At 42.6% G+C, this 22,051-nt stretch overlaps 1 protein-coding gene across 1 annotated transcript in view; it reads right to left on the reverse strand.

Moving 5' to 3' along the window:
- LOC128643607 (activating molecule in BECN1-regulated autophagy protein 1) overlaps positions 1-20,967 on the reverse strand; it is a gene marked incomplete at both ends in the record, with an annotated part of 63,019 nt that extends 42,052 nt beyond the window's left edge. The window contains 1 exon segment of the mRNA XM_053696450.1: positions 20,867-20,967. Within this exon segment, the coding sequence (XP_053552425.1) occupies positions 20,867-20,967 (101 nt within the window).
- Between the last annotated feature and the right edge of the window lie 1,084 nt (positions 20,968-22,051).

Raw genomic sequence — 22,051 nt, forward strand, 5'->3', positions numbered from 1 at the left:
GCAGTCTCATAGGCTAAGCGTATTACGCTCCGAAGCCAAAAAGAAAGAGAGGTTGCCGAAGCCTTTTGACCTCTCCTCTGTCCAGAGTAAACAACAAACAGGGAAGATGTTTGACGAAAATCTTTAGTCGCTTGTAAGTAAAACTTTAAAGCACGGACAAATTATGTAAAAGACGTTCCTTCTTTGAAGAAGGATTAGGACACAATGATGGAACAACAATCTCTTGATTGATATTCTTGTTGGAAACTACCTTAGGTAAAAACCCAGGTTTTGTACGCAGAACTACTTTATCTGTATGGAAAATCAGATAAGGAGAATCACATTGTAAAGCTGATAGCCATCAAAAACAGAACTTTCCAAGATAAAAGTTTGATATCAATGGAATGAAGGGGTTCAAACGGAACTCCTTGAAGAACCTTAAGAACCAAGTTTAAGCTCCATGGAGGAGCAACAGGTTTAAACACAGGCTTAATTCTAAGCAAAGCCTGACAAAATGCCTGGACTTCTGGAACCTCTGCCAGACGCTTGTGCAAAAGGATAGACAGAGCAGAAATCTGTCCCTTTAAAGAACTAGCTGATAATCCTTTATCCAAACCCTCTTGGAGAAAGGACAATATCCTAGGAATCCTAACCTTACTCCATGAGTAATTCTTGGATTCACACTAATGAAGATATTTGTGCCATATCTTATGGTAGATTTTCCTGGTTACAGGCTTTCGTGCCTGTATTAAGGTATCAATGACTGACTCGGAGAAGCCACGCCTTGATAAAATCAAGCGTTCAATCTCCAGGCAGTCAGTCTCAGAGAAATTAGATTTGGATGATTGAAAGGACCTTGTAGTAGAAGGTCTTGTCTCAGAGGCAGAGGCCAAGGTGGAAAGGATGACATGTCCACCAGGTCTGCATACCAGGTCCTACGTGGCCACGCAGGCGCGATCAAGATCACCGATGCTCTCTCCTGTTTGATTTTGGCAATCACTCGAGGGAGCAGAGGAAACGGTGGAAACACATAAGCCAGGTTGAAGAACCACGGTGCTGCTAGAGCATCTATCAGCGTCGCTTCTGGGTCCCTGGACCTGGATCCGTAACAAGGAAGCTTGGCGTTCTGGCGAGACACCATGAGATCCAATTCTGGTGTGCCCCAACGATGAACCAATTGAGCAAACACCTCCGGATGGAGTTCCCACTCCCCCATATGAAAAGTCTGACGACTTAGAAAATCCGCCTCCCAGTTCTCTACACCTGGGATATGGATCGCTGATAGATGGCAAGAGTGAGTCTCTGCCCAGCGAATTATCTTGGAGACTTCTAACATCGCTAGGGAGCTCCTGGTCCCCCCTTGATGGTTGATGTAAGCCACAGTCGTGATGTTGTCCGACTGAAATCTGATGAACCTCAGGGTTGCTAACTGAGGCCAAGCTAGAAGAGCATTGAATATTGCTCTTAACTCCAGAATATTTATTGGGAGGAGTTTCTCCTCCTGAGTCCATGATCCCTGAGCCTTCAGGGAATTCCAGACTGCACCCCAACCTAGAAGGCTGGCATCTGTTGTTACAATTGTCCAATCTGGCCTGCGAAAGGTCATACCTTTGGACAGATGGACCCGAGATAGCCACCAGAGCAGAGAATCTCTGGTCTCTTGATCCAGATTTAGCAGAGGGGACAAATCTGTGTAATCCCCATTCCACTGACTGAGCATGCATAATTGCAGCGGTCTGAGATGTAGGCGCGCAAATGGCACTATGTCCATCGCCGCTACCATTAAGCCGATCACTTCCATGCACTGAGCCACCGAAGGGCGCGGAATGTAGTGAAGAACACGGCAGGAATTTAGAAGCTTTGATAACCTGGACTCCGTCAGGTAAATTTTCATTTCTACAGAATCTATCAGAGTTCCTAGGAAGGAAACCCTTGTGAGGGGTGATAGAGAACTCTTTCCCTCGTTCACTTTGCACCCATGCGACCTCAGAAATGCCAACACTATGTCCGTATGAGATTTGGCAATTTGGAAGTTTGACGCCTGTATCAGGATGTCGTCTAGATAAGGGGCCACTGCTATGCCCCGTGGTCTTAGGACCGCCAGAAGAGACCCCAGAACCTTTGTAAAAATTCTTGGGGCTGTAGCTAACCCGAAGGGAAGAGCCACAAACTGGTAATGCCTGTCTAGAAAGGCAAACCTTAGGAACCGATGATGATCTTTGTGAATCGGTATGTGAAGGTAAGCATCCTTCAAATCCACTGTGGTCATGTACTGACCCTCCTGGATCATAGGTAGGATTGTCCGAATAGTTTCCATTTTGAACGATGGAACTCTGAGGAATTTGTTTAAGATCTTTAGATCCAAAATTGGTCTGAAGGTTCCCTCTTTTTTGGGAACCACAAACAGATTTGAATAAAATCCCTGTCCTTGTTCCATCTGTGGAACTGGATGGATCACTCCCATTATTAGGAGGTCTTGCACACAGCGTAAGAATGCCTCTTTCTTTATCTGGTTTACAAATAATCTCGAAAGGTGAAATCTCCCTTGTGGGGGGGGGGGGGGAAGCTTTGAAGTCCAGAAGATATCCCTGAGATATGATCTCCAACGCCCAGGGATCCTGAACATCTCTTGCCCACGCCTGGGCGAAGAGAGAAAGTCTGCCCCCTACTAGATCCATTGCCGGATAGGGGGCCGTTCCTTCATGCTGTCTTAGAGGCAGCAGCAGGCTTTCTGGCCTGCTTGCCTTTGCTCCAGGCCTGGTTAGATTTCCAGGCCGGCTTGGATTGCGCAAAAGTTCCCTCTTGTTTTGTATAAGAGGAAGTTGATGCTGCACCTGCCTTGAAGTTTCGAAAGGCACGAAAATTAGACTGTTTGGCCCTTGATTTGGCCATGTCCTGAGGAAGGGTATGACCCTTACCTCCAGTAATGTCAGCAATAATTTCCTTCAAACCAGGCCCGAATAGGGTCTGCCCCTTGAAGGGAATGTTAAGTAATTTAGACTTTGAAGTCACGTCAGCTGACCAAGATTTAAGCCATAGCGCCCTACGCGCCTGGATGGCGAATCCAGAATTCTTAGCCGTTAGTTTAGTCAAATGAACAATGGCATCAGAAACAAAAGAATTAGCTAGCTTAAGTGTTCTAAGCTTGTCAAGTATTTCAGTCAATGGAGTAGCTGTCTGAAAGGCCTCTTCCAGAGACTCAAACCAGAACGCCGCAGCAGAAGTGACAGGAGCAATGCATGCAAGGGGCTGCAGGATAAAACCTTGTTGAACAAACATTTTCTTAAGGTAACCTTCTAATTTTTTATCCATTGGATCTGAAAAAGCACAACTGTCCTCGACAGGGATAGTGGTACGCTTTGCTAAAGTAGAAACTGCTCCCTCCACCTTAGGGACCGTCTGCCATAAGTCCTGTGTGGTGGCGTCTACTATTGGAAACATTTTTCTAAAAATAGGAGGGGGGGGGGGGGGGGGGGGAAACGGCACACCGGGTCTGTCCCACTCCTTAGTAATAATTTCTGTAAACCTTTTAGGTATTGGAAAAACGTCAGTACACACTGACACCGCGTAGTATTTATCCAGTCTACACAATTTCTCTGGCACTGCAATTGTGTCACAGTCATTCAGAGCAGCTAAAACCTCTCCAAGCAACACCCGGAGGTTCTCAAGCTTAAATTTAAAAGTAGACATATCTGAATCAGGTTTCCCCGAGTCAGAGACGTCACCCACAGACTGAAGCTCTTCCTCAGCTTCTGCATATTGTGACGCAGTATCAGACAAGGGCCTTAAAACATCTGCGCGCTCTGTATTACGTCTAACCCCAGAGCTATCACGCTTTCCTCTGAATTCAGGCAGTCTGGCTAATACCGCTGACAGGGTATTATCCATGATTGCCGCCATGTCCTGCAAAGTAATCGCTATGGGCGTCTTTGATGTACTTTGCTCCATTTTAGCGTGAGTCCCTTGAGCGTGAGTCAAAGGGTCCGACACGTGGGGAGAGTTAGTCGGCATAACTTCCCCCACGTTAGAATCCTCTGGTGATAATTCTTTTAAAGATAACAGCTGATCTTTATTGTTTAAAGTGAAATCAATACATTTAGTACACATTCTCCTATGGGGTTCCACCATGGCTTTTAAACATAATGAACAAGGAGTTTCCTCTATGTCAGACATGTTTATACAGACTAGCAATGAGACTAGCAAGCTTGGAAAACACTTTAAATCAAGTTAACAAGCAATATAAAAAAAAACGTTACTGTGCCTTTAAGAGAAACAAATTTTCCCAAAATTTGAAATAACAGTGAAAAAAGGCAGTTAAACTAACGAAATTTTTACAGTGTATGTAACAAGTTAGCAGAGCATTGCACCCACTTGCAAATGGATGATTAACCCCTTAATACAAAAAACAGATTAACAAAACGAAAAATATGTTTTTTAAACAGTCATAACAACTGCCACAGCTCCTACTTTTGAAGCCTTTTGAGCCCTTCAGAGATGTCCTATAGCATGCATGGGACTGCTTAGGGAAGCTGAATGTCACAGTTTGTAATTTTAACTGCACCAACTGTAACTTTTATACTATAACAGTGGAAAGCCTCAGGAAACTGTTTCTAGGCAAAAATAAAGCCAGCCATGTGGAAAAAAACTAGGCCCCAATAAGTTTTATCACCAAAGCATATATAAAAACGATTAAAAATGCCAGCAAACGTTTTATATTGCACATTAATCAGAGTATAATACCTCTGATAGCAAGCCTGATACTAGTCGCTATTAAATCACTGTATTTAGGCTTTAACTTACATTAATCCGGTATCAGCAGCATTTTCTAGCAAATTCCATCCCTAGAAAAACTTAACTGCACATACCTTATTGCAGGATACCCTGCACGCCATTCTCCCTCTGAAGTTACCTCACTCCTCAGACATATGTGAGAATAGCAGTGGATCTTAGTTACTTCTGCTAAGATCATAGAAAAACGCAGGCAGATTCTTCTTCTAAATGCTGTCTGAGATAAAATAGTACACTCCGGTACCATTTAAAAACAATAAACTTTTGATTGAAGAAAAAACTAACTATATTTTACCACTTTGCTCTTACTACCTCCAGCTATGTTGAGAGCTTGCAAGAGAATGACTGGATATGGCAGTTAGGGAAGGAGCTATATAGCAGCTCTGCTGTGGGTGATCCTCTTGCAACTTCCTGTTGGGAAGGAGAATATCCCACAAGTAATGGATGATCCGTGGACTGGATACACCTAACAATAGAAATATCTTCCTTTTTTACATAGAGATGCTCAGGTGATATTTTTCTGTCAGCTTTTTACAGTTATACTGCATTAGTTTTCAAGTGATTTAGCATATGAGTATTATGTCCCTTTAATATTACATTTACCTGTTTGTTTTTTTTTTGTCTCTTTAAAGATACCTAGAGCACTGCATCAGCGTAAGGTGAGGTACTGTGAAGCTTGTTTGCATAGTATTGCCCAGAATTCTCTGCTCCAGCAGAATCGATAATAGCTGAGATTTTCTGTGGAAAAATGTGCTAAACAGTGACCGATGTATCACTTTATTCATAGTGGAGATTTTTTTTCCCCCTCATATTTTTATCCACCATAACATATTTTGAGCATTATTAATAGAGATCTGAAAGTGTATTTGGATGGTCAATTAACCCCTTGACCCAATATGACGTATATATACTTTGCGGTAAGTCCATTGTACCACAAAGTATATATACACGTCGCAGCTGCAGGAAGCTACAGCAGCCTCGGCTGTAAAGTGGCGATTGGTGCTCTGCCATATGAGTTCAGATGGCCATATCATTACAAACAGTAACACTACAGAAAAATTGGCCATCAGGGTGGGGGCGATTGCAGGGAGTTGATAGTGGGGGACCGCTACACTACAGAATAAATAAATAAAAATGATACCTTAACTGAGTAGTGGCAGACAGTTGCCAGTACTTAAGATTGCAGACAACATTAGGAGAGGGGATGGTAAGGGGGAGTGGGGGAATCAGGAAGGTCGGAGGGTATTCCCTGCATTACAATACTATTACCCTTACCAGCTAATTAACCCTTCACTGCCAGGAATTTCAGAAGTATGGTGCACAGCTGCAATTCATCTTCGAATTACCAAAAAGCAATGGCAGAGCCATACATGTCTGCTATTTCTGAACAAAGGGGACCTCAGAGAAGCTTTTACATCCATTTGTGTTGTAACTGCACATGCTGTAAATATTTTCAGTAAGAAACACAAAGTTTGTGAAAGAGTTATTTTTTTTTTTTTTATTTGATCTGATTTGGCAGTAAAACGGTGGCATGAAATATACCAAAATTGATCTAGATCACTGGTTTTCAAGCCTGACCTCAGACTAGGGTTGCCACCAGTCCCTTAAAATACAGAACACTTATAAGTTACACATGCTGCAGGGTGTGCAGGGAGGAATATGAATAGTGCTGTCCAGAAACACAATACATGTTCCTCCTTGCACACCCTGCAGCATGTGTAACTCATAAGTGTAAAGGAAAACATGGCTGAGGTGGCAACCCTACCTCAGGCCTCCCTAAAAGGCCATGTTTTGAGGAAATCTGAACTGGAGCACAGGTGAAATAATCAGCTGCTTAATAGACCTGGTTATTTTACCTGCTCTTAACCAAGGTAATCCTGAAAAACCTGGACTGTTGGGGAGGCCTCAGGACAGGTTTGAAAACACACACACACACACACACACACACACACACACACACACACACACACACACACACTAGGTGATAAGCCTGCCCAGAGTGCAGTTTACAAACCCCCAAGCTAAAGTTAAAAAAAAATAAAAAAAAGTCCCCCCCAAAATATAAACACCCCTAATCTAATACTAAACTACCAATAGCCCAAATTAATAACTCCCCCCTAAAAGTAAAACCCCCCACCCACAAAACCCCCGCAAAAAAAACTAACACTAAAAAAACCTAAACTACCCATTGCCCCTAAAGGTGCATTTGTATGGGCATTGCCCTTAAAAGGGCATTCAGCTCTTTTCCAGCCCAAAAAACATCTGAAATAAAAAAATCCACCCCAAAAAATAAAAAAAACATAAGACTAAGCCCCAAATAGGCACCACTGTTCCTGAAGACTGGTGGAGAAGGTCTTCTTCCAGGCGGCTCCATCATCTTTTATCTTCATCCGGAACGAAGGCAGCACGGAGCAGAGGTGCAGCACAGAGCTGTCTTCCGCGATGTGTGGATCCTCAGCGGTGGCGGTCCTCGGCGACGTGGAGGCTCCTCTCCAACCGTTGTCCATCATACACTGAAGATTGAATGCAAGGTACCACATTCAATTTGGAGTACCTTGCATTCCTATTGGCTGAAATTTTAAATCAGCCAATAGGATTAGAGCTACTAAAATCCTATTGGCTGTTCAAATCAGCCAATAAGATTTCAGTAGCTCTCATCCTATTGGCTGATTTCAAATTTTCAGCCAATAGGAATGCAAGGTACCCCAATAAATATGGGGTACCTTGCATTCAATCTTCAGTGTGCGACAGACAGTCGCATGAAAAGGAGCCTCCACGCAGCCGCTGAGGATCCGTGCATCGGGGAAGCCAGCTCCGCACCTCCGCTCCGGCTGAAGATAGAAGATGATGAAGCCACCTGCAAGAAGACCTCCGCCCGACTTGAGGAACGTTGAGTACCTATTTGGGGCTTAGTTTTAGGATTTTTTATTTTTTAGGTTAGGGATTTAATGGGCTTGAAAAAAAGCCGATTGCCCTTTTAAGGGCAGTAAAAGAGCTGAATTATTATTATTATCATTTATTTGTATAGCGCCGCCAAATTCTGTAGCGCCCTTTTAAGGGCAATGCCCATACAAATGCCCCTTTAAGGGCAATGGGTAGTTTAGGTTTTTTTAGTGTTAGGTTTTTTTATTTTGGGGGGTTTGGTGGGTTTTTACTGCTAGGGGGGATTTAGTAATTTTTAAATGTAAAAGAGATGTTTAATTTAGGGCAATGCCCTACAAAAGGCAATTTAAGTGCTATTGGTAGTTAAGATTAAGTGGTGTTTTTATTTTCGGTGGGCTTTTATATTTTCATAGGGATTAGATATAATTTAATAATTTTTGATAATGTTGTTTATTTTTTTCTGTTATGTTAGACTTTTCTATTTTTTGTAATTTAATGTTAGGATTTTTTATTTTAATTGTAATTTAGTAGTAATTGGGGTTAATTCAGGTGGTGTTAGGTTTGGGGGCTTAGTATTTAAATTAGTTATTTGCGTTGTGGGGGGTTGGCGTTATAGGGGTTAATATATTAATTAGGTTTATTGTGATGTGAGGGTTTGGTGGTTTAGGGGTTAATAGGTTAAATAGGTTTATTGCAACGTAGGGGTTAATAGATTAATTAGGTTTATTGCGATGTGGGGGGGGGTGGCAGTTTAGGGGTTATTATTTTAATTATGTTATTTGCAGATTAGGGGTTAATTACTTTGTTTTGCGATGTGGGGTTTAGGCGTTTGTTAATACTTTGTACGGGAGGTGTTACGTGTTATCTTTTATTTCTTGCGGGCGGTTGCGCGTTTTGTTTTTTAAGGCTTCAGGTTTGCCTACGATGCATCCAGGTAGATTGCAAAAATGGCAGGGTGGTGAAAGAAACCACTGTTTCTTTTGGCTGCATCACGCAGCCAACATTCTTTTGGCTGCATCGCGCAGGCAACATTTCTTTGAGGATGCGTGCGCAACTGGGACGCATTACAAATGCGATTATAGTATAGATAGTTTTGATAGGTAAATAAAAAACATAATTTATGCTTACCTGATAAATTCCTTTCTTCTGTGGTGTGATCAGTCCACGGGTCATCATTACTTCTGGGATATTACTCCTCCCCAACAGGAAGTGCAAGAGGATTCACCCAGCAGAGCTGCACATAGCTCCCCCCCTCTACGTCACTCCCAGTCATTCGACCAAGGACCAACGAGAAAGGAAAAGCCAAGGGTGAAGTGGTGACTGGAGTATAAATTAAAAAATATTTACCTGCCTTAAAAACAGGGCGGGCCGTGGACTGATCACACCACAGAAGAAAGGAATTTATCAGGTAAGCATAAATTATGTTTTCTTCTGTTAAGTGTGATCAGTCCACGGGTCATCATTACTTCTGGGATACCAATACCAAAGCAAAAGTACACGGATGACGGGAGGGATAGGCAGGCTCTTTATACAGAAGGAACCACTGCCTGAAGAACCTTTCTCCCAAAAATAGCCTCCGATGAAGCAAAAGTGTCAAATTTGTAAAATTTGGAAAAAGTATGAAGCGAAGACCAAGTTGCAGCCTTGCAAATCTGTTCAACAGAGGCCTCATTCTTGAAGGCCCAAGTGGAAGCCACAGCTCTAGTAGAATGAGCTGTAATTCTTTCAGGAGGCTGCTGTCCAGCAGTCTCATAAGCTAAACGAATTATGCTACGAAGCCAAAAAGAAAGAGAGGTAGCGGAAGCTTTTTGACCTCTCCTCTGCCCAGAGTAAATGACAAACAGAGAAGACGTTTGTCGAAATTCCTTAGTTGCCTGTAAGTAAAATTTTAGAGCACGGACTACATCCAGGTTGTGCAGTAGACGTTCCTTCTTTGAAGAAGGATTTGGGCATAAAGAAGGAACAACAATCTCTTGATTGATATTCCTGTTAGAAACTACCTTAGGTAAGAACCCAGGTTTAGTACGCAGGACTACCTTATCCGAATGAAAAATCAAATAAGGAGAATCACAATGTAAGGCTGATAATTCAGAGACTCTTCGAGCCGAGGAAATAGCAATTAAAAATAGAACTTTCCAAGATAACAACTTTATATCAATGGAATGAAGGGGTTCAAACGGAACGCCCTGTAAAACATTAAGAACAAGGTTTAAACTCCATGGTGGAGCAACAGTCTTAAACACAGGCTTAATTCTGGCCAAAGCCTGACAAAAAGCCTGGACGTCAGGAACTTCTGACAGACGTTTGTGTAACAGAATGGACAGAGCTGAGATCTGTCCCTTTAATGAACTAGCAGATAAACCCTTTTCTAAACCTTCTTGTAGAAAAGACAATATCCTAGGAATCCTAACCTTACTCCAAGAGTAACCTTTGGATTCACACCAATATAGGTATTTACGCCATATCTTATGGTAAATCTTTCTGGTAACAGGTTTCCTAGCCTGTATTAAGGTATCAATAACTGACTCAGAAAATCCACGTCTTGATAAAATTAAGCGTTCAATTTCCAAGCAGTCAGCTTCAGAGAAGTTAGATTTTGATGTTTGAAGGGACCCTGTATCAGAAGGTCCTGTTTCAGAGGTAGAGACCAAGGTGGACAGGATGACATGTCCACCAGGTCTGCATACCAAGTCCTGCGTGGCCACGCAGGTGCTATTAGAATCACTGATGCTCTCTCTTGTTTGATTCTGGCAATCAATCGAGGAAGCAACGGGAAGGGTGGAAACACGTAAGCCATCCTGAAGTCCCAAGGTGCTGTCAGAGCATCTATCAGGACTGCTCCTGGATCCCTGGATCTGGACCCGTAACGAGGAAGCTTGGCGTTCTGTCGAGACGCCATGAGATCTATCTCTGGTTTGCCCCAACGTCGAAGTATTTGGGCAAAGACCTCCGGATGAAGTTCCCACTCCCCCGGATGAAAAGTCTGACGACTTAAGAAATCCGCCTCCCAGTTCTCCACTCCCGGGATGTGGATTGCTGACAGGTGGCAAGAGTGAGACTCTGCCCAGCAAATTATCTTTGATACTTCCATCATAGCTAGGGAGCTTCTTGTCCCTCCCTGATGGTTGATGTAAGCTACAGTCGTGATGTTGTCCGACTGAAACCTGATGAACCCCCGAGTTGTCAACTGGGGCCAAGCCAGGAGGGCATTGAGAACTGCTCTCAATTCCAGAATGTTTATTGGCAGGAGACTCTCCTCCTGACTCCATTGTCCCTGAGCCTTCAGAGAATTCCAGACGGCACCCCAACCTAGAAGGCTGGCGTCTGTTGTTACAATTGTCCAGTCTGGTCTGCTGAATGGCATCCCCCTGGACAGATGTGGCAGAGAAAGCCACCATAGAAGAGAATTTCTGGTCTCTTGATCCAGATTCAGAGAAGGGGATAAGTCTGAGTAATCCCCATTCCACTGACTTAGCATGCACAGTTGCAGTGGTCTGAGGTGTAAGCGTGCAAAGGGTACTATGTCCATTGCCGCTACCATTAAGCCGATTACCTCCATGCATTGAGCCACTGACGGGTGTTGAATGGAATGAAGGGTGCGGCAAGCACTTTGAAGTCTTGTTAGCCTGTCCTCTGTCAGGTAAATCTTCATTTCTACAGAATCTATAAGAGTCCCCAGGAAGGGAACTCTTGTGAGTGGAACGAGTGAACTTTTCTTTTCGTTCACCTTCCATCCATGTGACCTTAGAAATGCCAGCACTAACTCTGTATGAGACTTGGCAGTTTGAAAGCTTGAAGCTTGTATCAGAATGTCGTCTAGGTATGGAGCTACCGAGATTCCCCGCGGTCTTAGTACCGCCAGAAGAGCACCCAGAACCTTTGTGAAGATTCTTGGAGCTGTAGCCAATCCGAATGGAAGAGCCACAAACTGGTAATGCCTGTCTAGGAAGGCAAACCTTAGGTACCGATAATGATCTTTGTGAATCGGTATGTGAAGGTAAGCATCTTTTAAATCTACAGTGGTCATGTATTGACCCTCTTGGATCATAGGTAAAATTGTCCGAATAGTCTCCATCTTGAACGATGGAACTCTTAGGAATTTGTTTAGGATCTTTAAGTCCAGGATTGGTCTGAAAGTTCCCTCTTTTTTGGGAACCACAAACAGATTTGAGTAAAACCCCTGTCCCTGTTCCGATCGTGGAACTGGATGGATTACTCCCATTAACAAGAGCTCTTGTACGCAGCGTAGAAACGCCTCTTTCTTTGTCTGGATTGTTGACAATCTTGACAGATGAAATCTCTCTCTTGGAGGAGAGTATTTGAAGTCCAGAAGGTATCCCTGAGATATTATCTCTAGCGCCCAGGGATCCTGAACATCTCTTGCCCAAGCCTGGGCGAAGAGAGAAAGTCTGCCCCCCACTAGATCCGATCCCGGATCGGGGGCCCTCAATTCATGCTGTTTTAGGGGCAGCAGCAGGTTTCCTAGTCTGCTTGCCCTTGTTCCAGGACTGGTTAGGTTTCCAGCCTTGTCTGTAGCGAGCAACAGCTCCTTCCTGTTTTGGTGCAGAGGAAGTTGATGCTGCTCCTGCTTTGAAATTACGAAAGGAACGAAAATTAGACTGTCTAGTCTTGGCTTTGGCTTTGTCCTGAGGCAGGGCATGGCCTTTACCTCCTGTAATGTCAGCGATAATCTCTTTCAACCCGGGCCCGAATAAGGTCTGCCCTTTGAAAGGTATATTAAGCAATTTAGACTTAGAAGTAACATCAGCTGACCAGGATTTTAGCCACAGCGCCCTGCGTGCCTGAATGGCGAATCCTGAATTCTTCGCCGTAAGTTTAGTAAGATGTACTACGGCCTCCGAAATGAATGAATTAGCTAGTTTAAGGACTCTAAGCCTGTCCGTAATGTCGTCCAGAGTAGCTGAACCAATGTTCTCTTCCAGAGACTCAATCCAGAATGCCGCTGCAGCCGTGATCGGCGCAATGCATGCAAGGGGTTGCAATATAAAACCTTGTTGAACAAACATTTTCTTAAGGTAACCCTCTAACTTTTTATCCATTGGATCTGAAAAAGCACAGCTATCCTCCACCGGGATAGTGGTACGCTTAGCTAAGGTAGAAACTGCTCCCTCCACCTTAGGGACCGTTTGCCATAAGTCCCTTGTGGTGGCGTCTATTGGAAACATTTTTCTAAATATCGGAGGGGGTGAGAACGGCACACCGGGTCTATCCCAATCCTTAGTAACAATTTCAGTAAGTCTCTTAGGTATAGGAAAAACCTCAGTACTCGTCGGTACCGCAAAATATTTATCCAACCTACACATTTTCTCTGGTATTGCAACTGTGTTACAATCATTCAGAGCCGCTAACACCTCCCCTAGTAATACACAGAGGTTTTCCAGTTTAAATTTAAAATTTGAAATATCTGAATCCAGTCTGTTTGGATCAGAACCGTCACCCACAGAATGAAGTTCTCCGTCCTCATGTTCTGCCACCTGTGACGCAGTGTCTGACATGGCCCTAATATTATCAGCGCACTCTGTTCTCACCCCAGAGTGATCACGCTTACCTCTTAGTTCTGGTAATTTAGCCAAAACCTCAGTCATAACAGTAGCCATATCCTGTAATGTGATTTGTAATGGACGCCCAGATGTACTCGGCGCTACAATATCACGCACCTCCCTCTGAGCGGGAGATGTAGGTACTGACACGTGAGGCGAGTTAGTCGGCATAACTCTTCCCTCGTTGTTTGGTGAAATTTGTTCAATTTGTACAGATTGACTTTTATTTAAAGTAGCATCAATACAGTTAGTACATAAATTTCTATTGGGCTCCACTTTGGCATTGCAACAAATGACACAGGTATCATCCTCTGAATCAGACATGTTTAACACACTAGCAAATAAACTTGCAACTTGGAAATACAATTCAATTAGAATAATATTAAAATGTACTGTGCCTTTAAGAAGCACAGAAGATCTATGACAGTTGAAAATTAATAAATTGAAACAGTTATAGCCTCAATCCTTGTAAACAACACAACTTTAGCAAAGGTTTAATCCCATTAGCAAAGATAACAAATTCTGAAAGCAGGAAACAAATTACAGAATAAACGTTTTTTATCTCAGTCAAACTATAATTCTCACAGCTCTGCTGAGAGAAATTACCTCCCTCAAAATAAGTTTTGAAGACCCCTGAGCTCTGTAGAGATGAACCGGATCATGCAGGGAATACAATGAGTTGCTGACTGAAATATTTGATGCATAGAAAAAGCGCCAAAAAACGGCCCCTCCCCCTCACACACAGCAGTGAGGGAGAACAGAAACTGTCAGAAAAACAGATTAAGCAACTGCCAAGTGGAAAAATAGTGCCCAAACATTTATTCACACAGTACCTCAGCAAATGAAAACGATTTTACATTCCAGCAAAAACGTTAAACATAATCTCTAGTTATTAAACAGCTTTATGTATTTCTTACAGTGTAATTCTAGTGAAGTACCATTCCCCAGAATACTGAAGTGTAAAGTATACATACATGACATTATATCGGTATGGCAGGATTTTCTCATCAATTCCATTGTCAGAAAATAAAAACTGCTACATACCTCTATGCAGATTCATCTGCCCGCTGTCCCCTGATCTGAAGTTTACCTCACTCCTCAGATGGCCGAGAACAGCAATATGATCTTAACTACTCCGGCTAAAATCATAGCAAAACTCTGGTAGATTCTTCTTCAAACTCTGCCAGAGAGGTAATAACACACTCCGGTGCTATTTTAAAATAACAAACTTTTGATTGAAGATATAAAACTAAGTATAATCACCATAGTCCTCTCACACATCCTATCTAGTCGTTGGGTGCAAGAGAATGACTGGGAGTGACGTAGAGGGGGGGAGCTATGTGCAGCTCTGCTGGGTGAATCCTCTTGCACTTCCTGTTGGGGAGGAGTAATATCCCAGAAGTAATGATGACCCGTGGACTGATCACACTTAACAGAAGAAAACAACAACGCTCTATTCCTGTTTAAGTGGAGTGATAGCACAAATGCTAAAAATTTACTGGGTAAGTTTTTCTCAAATTCCTTGTAGCAAAGGGGTTAAAAAAGTTTTAAAAATGGTTGTTAAACCTGAAGGATACCACACAAGAATAACAGAATTTATGTTTACCTGATAAATTTCTTTCTCCTACGGTGTGTCCGGTCCACGGCTTCATCCTTACTTGTGGGATATTCTCTTCCCCTACAGGAAATGGCAAAGAGAGAACACAGCAAAAGCTGTCCATATAGCCCCCCCTCTGGCTCCGCCCCCCAGTCATTCGACCGACGGTTAGGAGAAAAAGGAGAAACTATAGGGTGCCGTGGTGACTGTAGTGTACAGAAATAAAAATTTGAAACCTGACTAAAAGCCAGGGCGGGCCGTGGACCGGACACACCGTAGGAGAAAGAAATTTATAAGGTAAACATAAATTCTGTTTTCTCCTACATTGGTGTGTCCGGTCCACGGCTTCATCCTTACTTGTGGGAACCAATACCAAAGCTTTAGGACACGGATGAAGGGAGGGAGCAAATCAGGTTACCTAAACAGAAGGCACCACAGCTTGCAAAACCTTTCTCCCAAAAACAGCCTCTGAAGAAGCATAAGTATCGAATTTGTAAAATTTGGCAAAAGTATGCAGAGAAGACCAAGTCGCTGCCTTACAGATCTGATCAACAGAAGCCTCGTTCTTGAAGGCCCATGTGGAAGCCACAGCTCTAGTAGAGTGAGCTGTAATTCGTTCAGGAGGCTGCCGTCCGGCAGTCTCATAAGCCAATCGGATGATGCTTTTCAGCCAAAAGGAAAGAGAGGTAGCAGTAGCCTTCTGCCCTCTCCTCTTACCAGAATAAACAACAAACAAGGATGATGTCTGTCTGAAATCCTTTGTTGCTTCTAAATAGAATTTTAAAGCACGGACCACATCTAGGTTGTGTAACAAACGTTCCTTCTTCGAAACTGGATTCGGACACAGAGAAGGAACAACTATTTCCTGGTTAATATTCCTGTTGGAAACCACTTTTGGAAGAAAACCAGGTTTGGTACGTAAAACAACCTTATCTGTATGGAATACCAGATAGGGTGAAGTACACTGCAAAGCAGACAATTCAGAAACTCTTCTAGCAGAAGAAATAGCAACCAAAAACAGAACCAAGATAGTAACTTAATATCTATAGAATGTAAAGGTTCAAACAGAACCCCTTGAAGAACTGAAAGAACTAAGTTTAGACTCCATGGAGGAGGAGGAGTCATAGGTCTGTAAACAGGCTTGATTCTGACTAATGCCTGTACAAACGCTTGTACATCTGGCACGGCTGCCAGACGTTTGTGCAACAAGACAGACAGAGCAGATATCTGTCCCTTTAGAGAACTAGCTGACAGACCTTTCTCCAAGCCCTCTTGATTTGGATGTTCGAATGGACCTTGTACTAGAAGATCCTGTCTCAAAGGTAGCTTCCATGGTGGAGCCGATGACATATTCACCAGGTCTGCATACCAAGTCCTGCGTGGCCACGCAAGAGCTATTAGGATCACCGAGGCCTTCTCCTGTTTGATCCTGGCTACCAGCCTGGGAAGGAGAGGGAACGGTCGAAACACATAAGCTAGATTGAACGACCAAGGCGCCACCAATGCATCCACTAGTGTCGCCCTGGGATCCCTGGATCTGGACCCATATCGAGGAACTTTGAAGTTCTGACGAGACGCCATCAGATCCATATCCGGAGTGCCCCGTAGTTGAGTTAACTGGGCAAAGACCTCCAGGTGGAGTTCCCACTCCCCCGGATGGAAAGTATGACGACTCAAATAATCCGCCTCCCAGTTGTCTACTCCTGGGATGTGGATTGCAGATAGGTGGCAGGAGTGATCCTCCGCCCATCTGATGATCTTGGATACCTCTGTCATCGCCAAGGAACTCTTTGTTAAAAAAAAGTAGAAAAAGTAGAAACTGCTCCCTCCACCTTAGGGACAGTTTGCCATAAGTCCCGTGTGGTGGCGTCTATTGGAAACATCTTTCTAAATATCGGAGGGGGTGAGAACGGCACACCGGGTCTATCCCACTCCTTAGTAACAATTTCAGTAAGTCTCTTAGGTATAGGAAAAACGTCAGTACTCGCCGGTACCCGCAAAATATTTATCCAACCTACACATTTTCTCTGGTATTGCAACTGTGTTACAATCATTCAGAGCCGCTAACACCTCCCCTAGTAATACACAGAGGTTTTCCAGCTTAAATTTAAAATTTGAAATATCTGAATCCAGTTTGTTTGGATCAGAACCGTCACCCGCAGAATGAAGCTCTCCGTCCTCATGTTCTGCAAATTGTGACGCAGTGTCTGACATGGCCCTAATATTATCAGCGCACTCTGTTCTCACCCCAGAGTGATCACGCTTACCTCTTAGTTCTGGTAATTTAGCCAAAACTTCAGTCATAACAGTAGCCATATCCTGTAATGTGATTTGTAATGGCCGCCCAGATGTACTCGGCGCTACAATATCACGCACCTCCCGAGCGGGAGATGCAGGTACTGACACGTGAGGCGAGTTAGTCGGCATAACTCTCCCCTCGTTGTTTGGTGAAATATGTTCAATTTGTACAGATTGACTTTTATTTAAAGTAGCATCAATACAGTTAGTACATAAATTTCTATTGGGCTCCACTTTGGCTTTAGCACATATAGCACAGATATCTTCCTCTGAATCAGACATGTTTAACACACTAGCAAATAAACTAGCAACTTGGAAATACTTTTCAAGTAATTTACTATAATATGAAAACGTACTGTGCCTATAAGAAGCACAGAAAAAGTTATGACAGTTGAAAATTAATAAACTGAAAAGTTATAGCATCAAATCTTTGTAAAAAACACAATTTTAGCAAAGGATTGCTCCCATTAGCAAAGGATAACTAACCCTGATAGCAGAAAAAAAAAAAAAAAAAATACAGAAATAAACGTTTTTTTATCACAGTCAACTACAATCTCACAGCTCTGCTGTGAGTGATTACCTCCCTCAAAACAAGTTTTGAAGACCCCTGAGTTCTGTAGAGATGAACCGGATCATGCAGGGAAGACAATAAACTTCTGACTGAATTTTTTGATGCGTAGCAAAAGCACCAAAAAAGGTCCCTCCCCCTCACACATAACAGTGAGAGAGATCAGTAAACTGTCATAAATTAAATAAAACGACTGCCAAGTGGAAAAAAATAGTGCCCAAAACATTTTTTCACCCAGTACCTCAGAAAATTAAACGATTTTACATGCCAGCAAAAAACGTTTAACATTAATAAATTGAGTGTTATTAAAAAGCCTGTTGCTAGTCCCTGCAAATTAGGCTAAAGTTTTATGCATACAGTATAATTCCAGTGAAGTGCCATTCCCCAGAATACTGAAGTGTAAAATATACATACATGACAGCCTGATACCAGTTGCTGCTACTGCATTTAAGGCTGAGTTTACATTATATCGGTATGGCAGAATTTTCTCATCAATTCCATTGTCAGAAAATAATAAGCTGCTACATACCTCTTTGCAGATTAATCTGCCCGCTGTCCCCTGATCTGAAGTTTACCTCTCCTCAGATGGCCGAGAAACAGCAATATGATCTTAACTACTCCGGCTAAAATCATAGAAAAACTCAGGTAGATTCTTCTTCAAATTCTACCAGAGAAGGAATAACACACTCCGGTGCTATTATAAAATAACAAACTTTTGATTGAAGATATAAAAACTAAATATATCACCATAGTCCTCTCACACATCCTATCTAGTCGTTGGGTGCAAGAGAATGACTGGGGGTGACGTAGAGGGGAGGAGCTATATAGCAACTCTGCTGGGTGAATCCTCTTGCACTTCCTGTAGGGGAGCAGTTAATATCCCACAAGTAATGATGACCCGTGGACTGATCACACTTAACAGAAGAAACCTGAATTTTTCGCCGGTAATTTTGCCAATTGAAAAGCGGCATCCAAAATAAAGGAATTAGCCAACTTTAGTGCGTGAATTCTGTCCATTACTTCATCATATGGAGTCTCCTTTTGGAGCAAATTTTCTAGTTCCTCGAACCAAAAAGACGCCCCCGTGGTGACAGGAATAATGCACGAAATCGGTTGAAGAAGGAAACCTTGCTGAACAAATATCTTTTTAAGCAATCCTTCCAATTTTTTATCCATAGGATCTTTGAAAGCACAACTGTCCTCAATAGTAATAGTTGTGCGCTTGGCTAACGTTGAAACTGCCCCCTCTACCTTAGGGACCGTTTGCCATGCGTCCCTTCTGGGGTCGACAATGGGGAACATTTTCTTAAATATAGGAGGGGGAACAAAAGGTACACCTGGCTTCTCCCACTCCTTAGTCACTATGTCCGCCACCCTCTTGGGTATCGGAAAAGCATCAGCGTGCACTGGGACCTCTAAGAATTTGTCCATTTTGCACAACTTCTCTGGAATCACCAAAAAAACACAATCATCAAGAGTAGCTAGCACCTCCTTAAGCAGGGCGTGGAGATGTTCTAGCTTAAATTTAAATGCCACGATATCAGGTTCTGCCTGCTGAGAAATTTTTCCTGAATCAGAAATTTCTCCCTCAGACAGACCCTCCCTCACTGCCAACTCAGATTGATGTGAGGGTATAACAGATAAATTATCGTCAGCGCCAACTTGCTCATCCTCTGTATTTAAAACTGAGCAATCACGCTTTCTGGGAAATGCTGGCAGTTTGGATAAAAGATTTGCTATAGAATTATCCATTACTGCTGTTAATTGCTGCATAGTAACAAGCATTGGCGCGCTAGATGTACTAGGTATCGCCTGCGCGGGCAAAACTGGTGTTGACACAGAAGGAGAGGATGATGAGCTATCCCAACTACCTTCATTTGAAGAATCATCTTGGGCAACCTTATTAAATGTGACAGTACTGTCCTTACTTTGTTTGGACGCCATGGCACAATTTGCACATACATTTAAAGGGGGAACCACCTTGGCTTCCATACACACAGAACATATGCTATCTGAAGGTACAGACATGTTAGGCAGATTTAGGCAGGCTATTTAATGCAATAAAAACGATTTTAAACAAAACCGTTACTGTCTCTTTAAATAATAAATGGAACACACTTTATTTCTGAATGTTCGAAAAACTATGAAGGAAATATCCGATCCTTATAAAATTTACACCCCAGTGTCTTAATGCTTTGAAAGTATTGCACACCAAGAGCTAATAGTTCAATTAACCGGTTTAAACACACTACAGTCCCTGCCACAGACTTTGCTGTGGCTTTTACCTTCCTTAGGGGTTATTCACCACAGAAATAAGCCTTCCTGAGTCCGTTTCTCAGCCACAGGACCCTCTCACATGAAGCTGCATGCACTGCCTTTAGAAGTAACTGCGCAACTGAGGCGCGAAAATGAGGCCTCCTCCCTCTGCATACCAGAGTGAAGGGGCCTTTCTGACTAGATTAGGCGTCTAAACAACTGCCAGGCGTAATTAAAACGTTCCCAAAAGTGTTTCAAAGTTCACAAAACACTCCAAATGTCATAAAAATATGATATAAGCAAATCGATTTAGCCCACAATAGTGTCAACCAGCATAGAGCCCAATTTATAAGCCTTTAATCTGTTACTGAGTCTAAGAAAATGGCTTACCGATCCCATAAGGGAAAACTGACAGTCTTCTAGCATTACTATGTGTTGTTAGAAAAGAGACTGGTCATACCTGAAGCAGATAAGTCTGCAAACTGTTCCCCCCAACTGAAGTTCTCTGGTTTCAACAGTCCTGCGTGGGAACAGCAATGGATTTTAGTTACTGGTGCTAAAATCATACTCCTCTTTTAACAGAACTCTTCATCACTTTCTGTTGTAGAGTAAATAGTACAAACCGGCACTATTTTAAAATAACAAACTCTTGATAGAAGAAATAAAACTACAACTAACACCACATACTCTTTACCATCCCCGTGGAGATTCTACTTGTTCAGAGCGGCAAAGAGAATGACTGGGGGGCGGAGCCATAGGGGGGGCTATATGGACAGCTTTTGCTGTGTGCTCTCTTTGCCATTTCCTGTAGGGGAAGAGAATATCCCACAAGTAAGGATGAAGCCGTGGACCGGACACACCAATATAGGAGAAATCATGTTTTTCTATAGAAGGGGGGACAGGGGAAATAGAGAAGGGGACATCCCCTTGACATACCTGCCAGGACCCGGTTGACAGAGGAGTGTGTAGCGAGCCCAGGCTGACCACGTTCATGGAAAATGCCAGCATAGGGTAAATATTCAGGCAACAGAAATCTCCTGCAGTTGGAGAGAAGAAAGAGAGCGACACTGAGTGAGGAATACAGATACAGTAAAGGGAATGAGAGACACAAATATCAGGTCGCGACAGGATGGTTAGCGAGTGTATGACAATGATAAAAAAAAACATTACCAGGACTACAAGAGTGAAAGAGGGTGGCAAGAAATCTGAGAGTGAAAGCTTTGTTAGATGAGGAAAATTAGGAAGCGTGAAACCAAGAGGACAGAGAAAGCAGTGAACAAGAAGGAAATTAGAGGAGGGTCAGGTGCCCAGGTCTACAAAAGGGGCAACAGTGAAGAATCTGTGTGTCAATGCAAAGACAGAGAGGAGACACAGGGAGTCATACTGAGCCACAGACAGAACTAGGACAGCAAGAGGAATGCCAGAGTGTTAAGGGAAGGATATAGTATTAGGTTTGTGGCTTAAAGGGACAGTCAACTCAAAATTAAACAAATCATCAAATCTGCTTTGTTCTCTTGGTATTCTTTGTTAAAAGCTAAACCTATGTAGGTTCATATGCTAATATCTAAGCCCTTGAAGGCTGCCTTTTATCTCAGTGCACTTTTATAGTTTTTACCAGCGAGACAGCGCTAGTTCATGTGTACTATATATATATATATATATATATATATATATATAACATTGTGCTCACTCCTGTGGAGTTATTTATGAGTCAGCACTGATTGGCTAAAATGCAAGTTTGTCAAATGAACTGAGATAAGAGGGCAGTCTGCAGAGGATTAGAAACAAGGTAAACACATAGGTAAAAAGTATATTAATATAACCGGGTTGGTTGTGCAAAACTGAGGAATAGGTAACAAAGGGATTACATTTCTTTTTAAACAATAACAATGTAAAAGTAGACTGTCCCTTTAAGCTATTTTCTTTAGCATACTAGTGCAATTCAGTTTTGGTTATATACAAGGCAGGACTGCCAGCTGGTGAGAGAGACAGAGGGAGAGAGTATTAAAATACACATTTTTTATTTTTCTTGATTTTAAACAACGTTCCAATGTATGTCTGTTATCTAATTTATTTTGTTCTCTGTAAAATTGGTTCAAATTGTATTCTCTTATCTGACTC

The sequence above is a fragment of the Bombina bombina genome, unplaced genomic scaffold (genome assembly GCF_027579735.1).
Source record: "Bombina bombina isolate aBomBom1 unplaced genomic scaffold, aBomBom1.pri scaffold_1154, whole genome shotgun sequence".
Taxonomy (NCBI): domain Eukaryota; kingdom Metazoa; phylum Chordata; class Amphibia; order Anura; family Bombinatoridae; genus Bombina; species Bombina bombina.